This window comes from Leucopleurus acutus (genome assembly GCF_964270905.1).
Source record: "Leucopleurus acutus genome assembly, chromosome: 19".
Classification (NCBI taxonomy): Eukaryota; Metazoa; Chordata; class Mammalia; order Artiodactyla; family Delphinidae; genus Leucopleurus; species Leucopleurus acutus.
In genome coordinates this window covers 13,658,330-13,673,592 of record NC_139161.1, presented here as the reverse complement: position 1 = coordinate 13,673,592, position 15,263 = coordinate 13,658,330, and the positions used below count along the sequence as shown (strand labels likewise).

At 38.9% G+C, this 15,263-nt stretch overlaps 1 protein-coding gene across 11 annotated transcripts in view; it reads right to left on the bottom strand.

Moving 5' to 3' along the window:
* BPTF (bromodomain PHD finger transcription factor) overlaps nt 1–15,263 on the bottom strand; it is a gene marked incomplete at its 5' end in the record, with an annotated part of 140,514 nt that overhangs the window by 82,314 nt on the left and 42,937 nt on the right. For 8 of the 11 annotated variants that reach the window (XM_082860455.1, XM_082860461.1, XM_082860460.1 and 5 more), the window contains 3 exons: nt 7,434–7,622; nt 8,178–8,381; nt 10,387–10,610. In XM_082860455.1, the coding sequence (XP_082716581.1) occupies nt 7,434–7,622; nt 8,178–8,381; nt 10,387–10,610 (617 nt within the window). The remainder of the gene's footprint in view (nt 1–7,433; nt 7,623–8,177; nt 8,382–10,386; nt 10,611–15,263) is intronic. The other 3 variants (XM_082860464.1, XM_082860456.1, XM_082860465.1) reach the window with 1 other exon arrangement.

The window sequence follows — 15,263 nt, the reverse complement described above, 5'->3', positions numbered from 1 at the left end:
AACACTAAGAAGGAAAGAAAATCCTGGATGTGGGATATTCCATAGTAGGATATACTAGGATTCTTTAAAAAGTCAGGGAAGGGGAGAATGCTCTAGATTAAGAGACTCAGTAGATATAAAACCAAATGTCATGTCACGTAGGGATCTTATTTGGAGTTATTTAAAACACAGCCAATGTTTAAAAAAAATTTTTTAAGTGAGGAAATTTAAATTGACTAGATAGTAGATGACAGTAAGGAATTGCTGTCAATTTTATTAAAATGATAATGGCACTGTAATTATATAAGAAAATGTCCATATTCTTTAGAAATGTATGTAGGACTGATATAACATGAGGTCTGGGATTTGCTTTAGAATACTGCAGTAAGGAAACAATCCAAATTCACATCATCAGGAAAGGGGATAAACTGTGGTATAGTTACACAGAGGAGTATTGTAATACAGTTAATGTGAAAGAACTCCAGCAACATAAAACATTATATTAGTAATATAAAGCGAAAAGATTAAGTTCCCCGAAGTTATACTTAACACATACACTTAATAAGACATACTTAACACAACACACTTGCTACACAGTTTAAAACAACTGAGGGCTTTCCTGGTGGCGCAGTGGTTTAGAGTCCGCCTGCCGATGCAAGGGACATGGGTTCGTGCCCTGGTCTGGAAAGATCCCACATGCTGCGGAGCAGCTGGGCCCGTGGGCCATGGCCGCTGAGCCTGCGCGTCCGGAGCCTGTTGCTCCGCAACGGGAGAGGCCACAGCAGTGAGAGGCCCGCGTACCGCAAAAAAAAAAATAAAATAAAATAAAGAAACAGAAATACATAGTTTTTAGCAAACCATGTAGATCAACTCAATGAAGCAACAGTTATGTGGGCTATACATCACTTTGACCTCTAGTATCAATAGGCTTAATTCTACTGGATTTCTGTTCTAAAAAGGAAAGAAAATATTAGTGAACACAGGATTCAGGGTGACAATCACTTCAGGTAGGGTAGAAGGATGCAGGCGATGAGAACAGGGAGATGGCTCGATACAGGTGAGTTTCAAAGCAGGACTTAGACTTCTGTTTTGGGTGATAGGTTCCTAGGTGTTTATTTCATTAATAAAGATCATTTCAAACGTGAATGAATAAATTAAGGGGGACTATGTAATGACCAATGATGAGTGCAATTAACTGAGGATTATGATTTATCTAATAGTGTACACATGGGGTCAAAGGGGGGCGATTTTTAAAAATTTGAGTCCTCCGCACTCAAAAAAGCAGTTAAAAAAAAAAAAGCATGAGTAAAACTAGTATGACAAAATATTGATGATTTTCTAATCTAAGTGTTAAAATATGGGGGAGGGGTCACTATACTATTCTCTTAACTTTCGTGCATGTTCATAATAAGAAAATTCTACATGAAAGACAGAAATGGCAAACTTAAAATCTGACAGCTGCAAACCAGTAATATAATCAACTAAGTCATGTTGGAAAATGCATATATTTGGAAGAGAAGTCTCACATGAATAGCATCAAACTCCTCACTAATCATTCCTTTCACATCTGTAGATCTAGTTTTGAAATGTGCTGTATTCTTAATTTATAATTGTCTAAAAATCATCTTCTCGAATAATGAAACAGTATATAGACATCCCCTCATTTATGAGCTCAGAATTCAGAGTACATTTTCTCACAGAAGTATAATAAAAAGTGATTGGGTTCTACACTAGCCCACAAAAAACTATTTCAGCATACAATACACCCCAAGTATGGTTTTAACCAAGACAATAACTCTGGGATAGGACTTAAGAGATTCCACCTAATCATATCTTAAAATACTTCATAGAAAGTGCTCTCTGCTATTAGGAAGATGATGGTACTTCATAAAAGAATAGGCAATCAATCCCATCCCAAGGTATTTTGATCTTAAAAAAAACCATTACCCCACTGAAAGCAAACTGAATTCAGAATCTGTCCATTTAAACTTTCAAGGTGCTAACAAGCTGAGGACTATCATAACTCATAATACATAGCTTTTTTGTTGACTTGTCCCAAGTTAATTTGCCTTAAGTTTTCGTCCATTTCAGTTGAGAGGAATTGCTCTAGAACTCTTTACATCCTTACTTCATTAGGATTAAAGAAATCTCAAGCATTTGCTTTAAAACACCACAACGAAGATATCACCTACCAATAGTCCTCACAGTTCAAATATTCTACACTAGAAGCTAAAACCAAACACATTTAAAAGAATAAGAAGGGCTTCCCTGGTGGCGCAGTGGTTGGGAGTCCGCCTGCCGGTGCAGGGGACATGGGCTCGTGCCCCGGTCCGGGAGGATCCCAGGTGCCACGGAGTGTCTGGGCCCGTGGGCCGTGGCTGCTGGGCCTGCGCGTCTGGAGCCTGTGCTCCGCGACGGGAGGGGCCCCAGCGGTGAGAGGCCCTCATACCGCAAAAAAAAAAAAAAAAAAAAAGAATAAGAAACAAAAGAGTAATATTTAGCTGCAGAACCTCTAAAAGCCATTATCAATCAACTCAATGAGGTAAAAGTAAACGGGAAGAACATCAGTTCAGCATCCAGTATCAGCAGCCTCTTAACCTCCACTTAATTTCCTTACAATAAAATCCAAACCTAAAGCAAAGTACTATCTTTTAAGATGTCGTTATCCCAAAAAGTTAAGAAAAAGGTTAAATTAATATGTTCTTATAGTTCAACTTTACAGATGTTAGACTTTCAATCTGTCCATGGAAACACTTTCAAAGCGATTATAAATAGTTATGGAAATAAAGCCAGTTTTATCTACTGCTGCTATTTTCTTAGTCCCAGTCATTAAATCTAGAGGCATAACTTTAATAAAACAAATGCTGTCTTCATTATATGTTTGAATACAAATTCTCAATAGTACATTTGAGGTTAAGATGCTAGAAAGACACATGCCCCTGTCTCTCCTTATATACTGAAAAACTGACAATCTGGTACAAAAGTTTCTAATCTAAAATCCAGAACGAAAGTGTAATTCTGAAATTGAGCTATTTGTTAACTACAAAGAAGTTATACTGAATAATAAACAGTACACTTGCTATAAGGGGTCGTTTTTGGCAACATAACCATGTTCATGAACTGAAGTGAAATGTCTGGAATACAGATGCAGCGGTGGAAAATCTCAGGAACAGATATTCAGAGATTAACTTTTTTTTTTTTTTTTTGCGATACGCGGGGCTCCCACTGCCGTGGCCTCTCCCGTTGCGGAGCACAGGCTCCGGACGCGCAGGCCCAGTGGCCATGGCCCACGGGCCCAGGCGCTCCGCGGCATGTGGGATCCTACCGGACGGGGGCACAAACCCGCGTCCCCTGCATCGGCAGGCGGACGCTCAACCACTGCGCCACCAGGGAAGCCCCAAAGATTAACTTTTTTAAGTGATGTCTACAAACATTTCCCAAAATATGGCCCAACTTTTCAGTTTAAACTTCAATCTCAGCCACATAAAATCTTTCTGAATCATACCCAATTTGAAATCATGAAATCTACCCATTTTTCTTATGTTCTCACTCCTTTAGATTTTTAGACCACAGACTTGTAATTTTTCTTTTGCATAATGTCATCTATCATAAGAAAATGATAGTGCTCTCTGACAGGACTTGACAAAATACAGCTTGAAATAAATAAATATGCATATCCATATATATGTATACATATGTGTGTATATATTTCTAAAGAAATTCTAAAGTAGATGTATTTTGAAAGAGATTTTAAATTCTCGGGTTATTTTTAAGTATCTTTCCATTCCAGAAAAGATATAAAATACAAATGCTAATCAAAAGAAAGCTTCTGTAGTTTAGTAGTATTATTAAAGATAAAGGACATTTCACAAAGATATAGTTAATTCAACAATATAAAAATTATGTGCACCTACTAACACAGGCTCAAAATATATAATGCAAAAACTAAAAATATTTAAAAGATAAAAAGGCAACCCCACAGTAAATAGAAATAACTTAAAAGTATCTTGCATATGTTATAAAGCAGAAACTAACACACCATTATAAAGCAATTATACTCCAATAAAGATGTTAAAAAATTATCTTCCATAGAGGGGAAAAAAAATAGCAAACATACAGATTTCAACAACACAATTAAAACCCTGACCTAGTTGTTCTGTACTGCACCCCAAAACTAAAAATAGACATCCTCTTCAAGTGTATATGAGACAGTTCATCAACATTAACCAAATGCTGGACCACAAAACAAGCCTCAACAAATCTTAAAGGACATAAATCATGTACAGAATGTTCTCTGACTACAGTGTGTTAAACTAGAAATCAATAAAAAAGATAACTAGAAATCTCTAGGACTTCCCTGGTGGCGCAGTGGTTAAGAATCCGCCTGCCAATGCACAGGACATGGGTTCGAGCCCTAGTCCGGGAAGATCCCACACACTGCAGAGCAACTAAGCCCATGTGCCACAACTACTGAGCCTGAGCTCTACAGCCTGAGAGTCACAACTACTGAGCAGCATGCCACAACTACTGAGGCCCACGTGCCTAGAGCCTGTGCTCCACAACAAGAGAAGCCACTGGCCGCAAGGAAGAGTAGCCCCCACTCACCACAACTAGAGAAAGCCTGTGCACAGCAATGAAGACCCAAAGCAGCCAAAAATTAATTAATTTAAAAAAAAAGAAAATCTCTAAATGTTTGAGTATTAAACAATATATTTCTAAATAAGCAATGGGTTAAAAAAAAACCACATCATAATAGAATTTAGAAAGTATTTTAAACTGAATGATAAAGACAAAATAACATATTAAAGTTTGTGAGATGCAGCTACAGCAGTACATAGAGGGAAATTTATAGCCTTGACAACAGACATAGAAAAAATAAAAAATAATCAAAGCATCCATCTTAAGAAGCTAGAAGAAAAAAATAATAAAGAGGGTATGAGATATATGTATATGTATAACTGATTCACATTGTTATAAAGCAGAAACTAGCACACCATTGTAAAGCAATTATACTCCAATAAAGATGTTTAAAAAAAAAAGTGTATGAGAGGGACTTCCCTGGCGGTCCAGTGGTTAGGACTTTGCCTTCCAGTGCAGGGGAGGAAGGTTCAATCCCTGGGCAGGGAGCTAAGATCCCACATGCCTCACGGCCAAAAAACCAAAACATAAAACAGAAGCAATACTGTGACAAATTCAATAAAGACTTTAAAAATGGTCCACAACCAAAAAAAAAAACAGGGTATGGGAAACTTCTGGAGGTGATGGATATGTTTATGTCATAGATTGTGGTGATGGTTTCACAGGTATATATTTATCTCCAAACTCATCAAGTTGTACATATTAAATATGTACAGCTTTTTGTATATTAATTATACCTCAATAGAGTGGTTTTGAAAAAAAAAAAGGGACGAAAAATTCACAAAAATGAAAAAATATAAAAGGAATGAAATAAAAATAAGATAAAAACCTAGAAAAAATATAGAGAGGATAAACAAAGCCCAAAGTTATTTTTTTAAAGACTCATAAAAATTGATAATAGTCTTATGAAATGATTAAGAGAAAACAGATAACCAATTTCTCAACTGAAAAAAGAGATCACTACAGATGCTATAGACATTTAAAAAATGGGATGTTATTATGTCAATAAAATCTTAAATTTAAATGAAATGGTAGATTCCTAGAAAAATAAAATTTACTAAAACTGACACAAGAAAACAACAGAAAATATGAATTAAAAAAAAAAAAAAAAAAGGGCTTCCCTGGTGGCGCAGTGGTTGAGAGTCCGCCTGCCGATGCAGGGGACACGGGTTCGTGCCCCGGTACGGGAAGATCCCACATGCTGCGGAGCGGCTGGGCCCGTGAGCCATGGCCGCTGAGCCTGCGCGTCCGGAGCCTGTGCTCCGCAGCGGGAGAGGCCACAACAGTGAGAGGCCCGCATAACGCCAAAAAAAAAAAAAAAAAGAAAATATGAATAGCCTACTATCTACCAAAGAAATGAAATCTACAATTAATAACTTTCCCACAATGAAAACTCCAGGACCAAAAGACTTTAGCAAACATTTAAGGAATAAATAACACCAACCCACAGAAACTCTTGCAGACGAAAGGAAAAGTGGGAACTTGTACCAACTCATTTTATGAGGCCAGCATAATCTAGGCATCAAATCCTGACACAGACATTATCACAGAAAGAAAATTGCAAGTCAATCTCATTCATGAAAGTTGACGCAAAAATCCTAAACAAAATATTAAAAAATGAAATGCAACAATACATAAGAGCAAGAACATATCACAACCAAGTTGTATTTATTCCAGGAATATGATGAGATTGGGTTAACATTTTTTAAAATATCAGTGGAGAAACTTTTGCTTCCAATCAGGATGGAGTGGACTGGACTTAGCCCAGCCAATGAAACATCCACACACAAAAAAAAGAGACCACTTGATAGAAAATGAACAAAAGAACTGACAGGCAATTCTCAAAAGAAGTTATCCAAATGTCTAATATATATATAAACACACACACACACATATATAGGCGCACTCACGCACGCACACACACACACACACACACGAAAGGTGCTCAACATCCTTAGTCACCAGGGAACTACAAGTTCAAATCACAATAAGATATCCTTACATTCCTACCAGAATGGCTAAAATAAAGAGAGGCGGGAAAAAAAAAGGAAAGAACTACATGACATTCTTATAATACACAGAAAAACTCTTTAAGGATTTCCAATACAGTATTAACTATAATTATTGACTTTTGATAGGATTACCAGTATTTTTTTTCTCGTTTTGCTCATCTAAATTTTCTGATTTGTTTTTCAAAAATATACACACAGCTCCTATAATAAAAAAATTTTTTTTCATTTTTAAAAAAGGCAAAAGGAAAGGCATAATAACATTCTTGGTGTGATATAACTTATTTTGAATTTAATTTTAAAAAGCTTAAAATTTATTACTGGTTAATTTACATTTTCATGTCAAAATATATTGTGACAATGGTTTTCTATTGTAACATTATGGTTTGAGATGTTGTTAAAAAAAACTTACATGACCACATGCAAACATAACATTAATCTGTTAGTACATACAGAATTGGAATGGTCAAATCATTCAACACTGAGCCATTAGTATGTGAGTACTTAAAACCAAAATATCTGCCACTATGGTCTGGTGATAAAATATAAAAATAAGTCTATTAGACAAAAACAGCTAAATGAACTTTAAAAAGCATGAAGATTATGATGAGTTTCAAGCACTAAATGCAAGAACATCTGTCAAACTCCAAATGTTAGGTGACAACTTAGCAATCAGGGATGGCACTTATGTAAGCAAGCAGCATGAATGAACACATACTTTAAAGTTTTAGGTGACATTCAGCTTTTACTACTAAAGGGAAGGATTTCCCCCCCATTACAGAGGCATTGATACACTGCCCTCTGTACCTGGCACATCCTGGGGGAGCTCAGATGCCACCTTCTTCTCTGCCATGTTGCTGCTATCATGGGTTTCTGAGAGACACCCCACGGGACTCCTCCCTTCAGAGGGACTAGTCTCTTCTGAAGAAGCATTTGTTGTGTTGTCGCCAAGATTTGCTGACACAGAGTTACCTTTATCCCCAACTTCTGTTGGCTCTACAGTAAAATGCACAACAAAACTTTAAAGATATCCTTTAAAATTGCTTTAGGACAAATGGCCACATTCAGTCAACTACTAAAAATGAATGATCACCAAAAAACCTGGCTTCTATTCGATGGCCATTTTGAAGCGATTAGATTCTGGGATAATTTTGCAGCAGGTAATCCAAAGGGTATTTAAGAATATTTGATATATTAAGAATGTTTAAGTAGTTAACATAAAAAGGAACGTATTATATCACATACAAAAGTGTATATTCTGGTATAAAAACAGTGATTTTCACCAAAAAATCTTATAGGGAAATGGCACCTTATTAAGAAGTATAAATAGAGATATGGGTATAACATTATAGTAAATCCACCAATATATAAAACTCATTACAATGACTGTACATGTTATATATGGAGGAAGGGTATCCTAATCTCTTCAGAAATGTAAAATTAAATAGTTGTTTGCAATAAAAAAGACTCATTTTCATTTTGCAAGTAAAACTGGAGTTTTCGTAAGTAACACTGATGAAATATTTCTTTTTAACCAAATAATGTTTTTACCCTCAGATTTTCCTTGCTCAGGATCATCTGGTGTTTTGTCATCACTGTCTTTTTCAAGACTCTGGTCTTCAAACTCCTCTCTGCTTTTCTCAGCATCTTTGGAGTTATTATTCTCAGTTTCATTCTTCTCCTTTTCTATTTCTTCTGGACTTTTAACAATATCAATGTCTCCTTTTTTGGCTCTTATAGATTCCAAAATTTCTTCTATAATAAAACAAATAAAATTATGTTTCCATATATACCAAGTATAAAAGTACTACAAATGCCACTTAAGAGTTTCAATACAAGTTATTAAAGATAAATTTGCTAAAAGCATTAAGAACGATGAAATAAGGATCAAGATTACCAGTAACATTTTGATGTTTAGAGAACTCAAATCGATTTGGTTATCTTCACTTCTAGAAAATACATGATAATATAGGCTCTAATTTCTTTTTAAAAAAAGAAAGAAAAATTAGTCTATCTTTTAAAATTGAGATTGATATAGATTACTGTGATATCCTCTGCCATAGGAGAAAATCTGTTAAGCTGACACAGATCCACAGTCTGGGCAGTGTGGTACAGTAACAAAAACCTAGAGACCCAGGACCTAGCACAGATCTGACCTGAATTAACTACGTGAGCCTGGGGGTAGGCTACTAAATCTTGGGGTCTCCACTGTAAAATGAGAAAACAGAGGCCCATTTGGAAACATTTCTCTCTGAAGTCCCATAACTTTCTGGAAGTCACTAAATCCCTAATGGCTCTAATTTTCTTTCAACTAGGGTGGAGTGATACTACGGCATGGGTGCAGACCACAAGTTATATCAGCATAGACTGCTGTATATTAATAATGTTCTTTGGGTTATGATCCAATACTATCATTTTTACTTTGTTTTTCAAATCGGTCCAGCTTTTGGCCATTGGGAGCTTTTCCAGGTAAGTCCTGTATCCTTTAAACACATGAGTCCTGTAACCTTTAAACACACTTCCTTCCCACCTTCCTTCCTTCTGTGCTTCCTCACTTTCCAGCACTGCAAGATGTTCCAGACTCACCTTGTATTTTCTTTACCCCAGCCCTAGAATTCTCAAGGAGTCTTGATTCTTTTTTTAATTGGAGAATGAGATTTTATTTTATTTTTTATTTTTTTGCGGTACGCGGGCCTCTCACTGCTGTGGCTTCTCCCGCTGCGGAGCATAGGCTCCGGACGCACAGGGTCAGCGGCCATGGCTCACGGGCCCAGCTGCTCCACAGCACGTGAGATCTTCCCGGACCGGGGCACGAACCCACGTCCCCTGCATCGACTGGCAGACTCCCAACCACTGTGCCACCAGGGAACCCCTGGAGAATGAGATTTAGAAGTCATGATCTGGGGCTTCCCTGGTGGCGTAGTGGTTGAGAATGTGCCTGCTAATGCAGGGGACACAGGTTCGAGCCCTGGTCTGGGAGGATCCCACATGCCGCGGAGCAACTAGGCCCGTGAGCCACAACTACTGAGCCTGTGCGTCTGGAGCCTGTGCTCCGCAACAAGAGAGGCCGCGATAGTGAGAGGCCCACGCACCGTGATGAAGAGTGGCCCCCACGGGCTTCCCTGGTGGCGCATTGGTTGAGAGTCCGCCTGCCGATGCAGGGGACACGGGTTCGTGCCCCGGTCTGGGAAGATCTCACATGCCGCGGAGCGGCTGGGCCCGTGGGCCATGGCCGCTGAGCCTGCGCGTCCGGAGCCTGTGCTCCGCAGCGGGAGAGGCCACAGCAGTGAGAGGCCCGCGTACCGCAAAAAAAAAAAAAAAAAGATGTTACAATAGGGGAAGCATGCTGCAGCGTACATGAAACCCTCTGTGTTATCTTAGCAACTTTTCTGTAACTCTAAAATTATTCTAAAATTAAAAGTTTATTAGAAAAAAAGAAAGCAAAGAGTAAATTTTAAAGGAATACCATTTCTCATAATTAAAAATAGGACTCCCTAAAAGGTTTATTAATAAAATTCTTGAATTAAAGAAAGAAACAAATATAATTTGGGGAACATTAGTAATGAGCAAGGCAAGGTACAAAACACTAAAATGCACAGGATCCCCAATTTATGTTAGGATGAACAAGTTCCTCTTGAGAAAATGAAATATAGAGAATTAAAATAATCATACTTGAAAATTTTAATATATTTTCATATTTTGTAGTGATTTCATACCAGGAAATGTAACAAAAAGTAAAATAAGAAAATTTCCCTCTCACCATTAGCTGCCGCCAGAAAGGATTTATTACTGCCCCGAGCCTTATTGGTCAGGTCTTCAGTTATGTCCATGTGCCGGTGGATTTCTTCACGCATTTCTTCTAGGATTTTGCAGAGTTCTGCTTCCCAGTAATCTTTGTCTAGACAGTCAATTAATTCTGCAAGCTGGACCTTTGTGCTGTAGTACCAAATTTTCTTTTCATTTTCATTTTCCGTGTCTTCTTCTCTGTTTAAATAAAGCACAAAAACACTTCGATGTTAGACAAAACGGCACTTACCTGACAATTTTATCTATCCAGTGGAAGTTAAAACACACAAAGATTGTGCACTAAAGCTCAGTATATTTGCTCACAAGGGATCCTATCAAGTCTCATTCAAACTCAAGGTACTTATTTTATTTGAACCTCTAATTATTTTGATTTCCTAGCCCATAGCAGCTTAGGATAAAATAATTTGCTTGTAGTAGTGGGAAGAGAGGAATTAGTATAGCAGCAAAGAAAGATATCTAAAAACATGACATGCAGAAACATGACCTTAAAATTCAGAGCGTGTGAGTACTTGGTGGAGGACAGTCTTGGTTACACTTCAATCAACTTTAAGATCATCACTGTAACAATGCGAGGAGCAGAATAACCAGAAATATTTAAACTATGTTCAGTACTTGGCAGGTACAGAGCAGGTTCACATTACAGTATAGTTTAGAACCATTTCCATCCAAATGGTGTAAATGCTCTGCTAAATTCTGGTCCCTGAAGGAGTCATCTCAATCAAGTAACAATGCCTCATCCCTCTTTCTTAACGGACAATCAAAGCTCAAACTGGAGAGAAGAAGAGCACAGCAGCTTCTTTTCCTGCTTAAATCTCTCTAAAGATGCCAGTCACTTGTAATGGAGGTGGAGACTTCAATACTAATAACTAAAAACACAAGGCAAATTAATGTCTAGGACCAGACTTCAAGAAACATATGTGACTTAGTTCTTCTCTCATTCAGAAGAATTCAGGAGTATGTGTGAGGTACCTAACAAGAAAGAGTCTAACATTCCTGTCTGCTCAAAGGCAAACTCACAAAGCTGAAAGAAGAGCACTTTAAGAAAGATATGGCTTTAAATGAGATATGTGAACGGGGACAAGACACAACTCCTCTGAGCCTCTGAGACATTTTATTCACCTCACTGGTAAAATGAGGACAACAGTACCTGTCTTGAGGGACACTGTAAGATACTATACGGTAAATAAAGGTATTATAATAAGGCATCTATCATAGTGCCTGGAAAACATCATTAGCGATCAATAAATAGAAAATATTATTGTTACTAGTAAGGTAGTAAATAAATTAAAATGTAGCAGAATTCCAGGAATGAGACATTCAATAATTCTGAACAAAGAAGGGATATATTAAATCATGGATAAATAAAAGGATATCAAAATTATCAAAAATTTTAAAGAAAAAGAGATTAATAAAGGGTTCCTGTTTTCCCTCTTTCAAATCAGCATCTGCTGACATATGATATTAATATATTTCTGTTAGAAGCTTTTTACAAAAATTTCTGAAAATCATTTTTTTAAGCTGTTCTAGATTTCACTCTACAGTGGGTATTTCTACTGACTTTTTATGACTGAGTGAGAACAATGGTCTACTCCAATTTAAAATGTTAAAGATGTCAGAATCCTCTAAATAAAAAGATTAATAGGGGGCTTCCCTGGTGGCGCAGTGGTTAAGAATCCGCCTGCCAGTGCAGGGGACACGGGTTCGAGCCCTGGTCCGGGAAGATCCCAAATGCCGTGGAGTGGCTGAGCCCGTGTGCCACAAGTACTGAGCCTTCATTCTAGAGCCCACGAGCCACAACTACTGAGCCCACGTACCACAACTACTGAAGCCCATGCGCCTAGAGCCTGAGCTCTGCAACAAGAGAAGCCACTGCAATGAGAAGCCCGCGCACCGCAACGAAGAGTAACCTACCCTTGCCTCAACTAGAGAAAGCCCACACAGCAACAAAGACCCAATGCCGCCAAAAATAAATAATAAATAAATAAAAAGTACATAGGGAGCTTTTTTTTTTTTTTTTTTTTTTTTTTTTTTGCTGCGGTACTTGGGCCTCTCACCGTTGTGGCCTCTCCCGCTGCGGAGCACAGGCTCCGGACGCGCAGGCTCAGCGGCCATGGCTCACGGGCCCAGCCGCTCCGCGGCATGTGGGATCTTCCCAGACCGGGGCACGAACCCGTGTCCCCTGCATCGGCAGGCGGACTCTAAACCACTGCGCCACCAGGGAAGCCCACATAGGGAGCTTTGACGGAGCACAAGAGTTACAGGACAGCCTAATTCTTTGTTTTCTAAGATTTCAATCTTAAGGATTTTCCCTCTGTTTAATGATATCAAATTCTTTCCTTGTTTGCTTTTTTCCTCTTGATTCAGAAATATCTACAAATTTCAATGGAACAAGAAAAACATTCTACATAAAAACGTTTTTGGGGTAGAAAACAATTTATAAGCATACGATTTCTACATGAAAGTGAGATGCTATGGGAACAAATTTAATTAAATGGACATTCTGTCCAATTTTCCAAGCAACTCACAGGCTACTAAAAGGGTCCTTATCAGTTGACTGACTTAGCCCATGCTGGCATCTGCATAATTTCCATCTTAACGGAGAACACTTAATTTTAATCTTAATTTTCATCTTAACAGAGAATTCACAACTTTATATGGTGGCAGTCTATTCTAAATTGGAACTGCTCTGTTAGAAAGTTTTTTCCTTTTAAGAGATGACACACACCTAGTGTTTCCTCCAATCCATCCTGATTCTGCCTGCTAGAATTCTCTGAAATAAACCTAACGCCTCCTCCACACACAGTCCATCAACTCTTTCACAACATCTATAATTTTACCCCGTTTTTTTTCTTTTCAGGCCAAACATGCTCAAATACTTTATTCCTCATACAGCATGTTTTCCAGTCATCACTACCCTGATATTCTTCCCCTGAATGTACAGTTTTGTCAATGTCCCTCTAAAAACAGCTCTATTGGGGGACTTCCCTGGTGGTCCAGTGGTTAAGAATCTGCCTTCCAATGCAAGGGACATGGGTTCAATCCCTGGTTGGGGAACGAAGATCCCACATGAAGCGGGGCAACTAAGCCCACACCCACAACTACTGAGCCCGCATGCCACAGCTACAGAGCCCATGCGCTCTGGAGCCAGCATGCCACAACTAGAGAGAAGCCCACAAGATGCAACGAAAGATCCCACATGCCGCAACTAAGACCCGATGCAGCCAAAAATATATATTAAAAAAAAATAAAAAGTAAAAATAGCTCTATTTTTCATTCTGCTCATCAAAGATAATACTCAACAATGACCATTTATTTTCTTCTTGAAGCTACAGAAGGATAAATTCATCAAAAGCATAAAGTAGCAAAACTGAGTGAACAATAACAGCTAATGCTTTCAAAGAAGTTTTAATATTGATGTACTTGGGCACGTTTACACAATTTATATAACCAAGATTATCTGTTCTAATTGTAAAAGTGACAACTGCTTTCCTAGATGAATATACATCAATTTGTAAGTACCTTTGTTTATGGGGTTAGAATTTGGTTTCTACAGAAGCTCTGTCTCTACAACGTTCCTTCTGCACACCCAAATTGGCCTGTCTTCCCTGAAGTCACAGGGGAGGACAGAATGGAATGAAAATATGGGCCAAAAATACAATTAATAGCAAACTTACAGATTATATGCCTACATTTTAAAGTCTGTTTGGCTTTTACTTAGCCAAGATAAGTAAGAGGTTAATGACTAACAGTACGTTTTGAGTTTCATTTCTAAACAAACCCACAGAAACTAATAAGAGTGAGGAACGCTAGTGTGGTGGATTGACAAAAAGGTATGTCCACCTGAAACTGTAGAATGTGACCTTACTTGGAAATATGGTCTTTGCAGATGTAATTAGCTAAGGATCTTGAGATGAAATCATTCTGGATTTAGGGTGAGCCCTAAATCAAATGACTGCTATCCTTACAAGCGGAGGAGAGGATTCAAAGAGACACGTGGAGAAGGTGATGTGAAGATGGAGGCAGAGATTCGAGTCATGTGCCTTTGCCTATGAGCCAGGAGACACCAAGGAAGGCCAGCAACCACCAGAAGCTAGGAGACAGGCATGGAACAGAGTCTCCCTGAGCCTCCAGAAAGAAACAATCCTGCTGACACTGGTTTCAAACTTCTAGCCGCCAGAATCGCGAGAGAATAAATTACTGTTGCTTTAAACAACTCATTTTATGGTCAATTTGTTATGGCAGCCCTAGGAAACTAAAACAGATTTTGATTTCATGCTTTTTTTTTATGATTTAATTTTTTAACTTATTTTTTTGGCTGCATTGGGTCTTTGTTGCTGCGCATGGGCTTTCTCTAGTTGCGGCAAGCGGGGGCTACTCTTCATTGTGGTGCATGGGCTTCTCACTGCAGTGGCTTCTCTTTGTTGTGGAGCATGGGCTCTAGGCGCGCGGGCTTCAGTAGTTGTGGCTCGCGGGCTCAGTAGTTGTGGCTCGCAGGCTCTAGAGCACAGGCTCAGTAGTTGTGGCATGCAGGCTTCGTAGTTGTGGCACGCGGGCTCAGCAGTTGTGGTCCACAGGCTCTAGAGCGTGGGCTCAGTAGCTGTGGCATGCGGGCTCAGCAGTTGTGGCTCACGGGCTCTAGAGCGCAGGCTCAGTAGTTGTGGCATGCGGGCTTCAGTAACTGTGGCACGCGGGCTCAGCAGTTGTGGCTCACAGGCTCTAGAGTGTGGGCTCAGTAGCTGTGGCATGCGGGCTTTGCAGCTGTGGCACGAGGGCTCAGTAGTTGTGGCTTGCAGGCTCTAGAGCACAGGCTCAGTAGTTGTGGCATGCGGG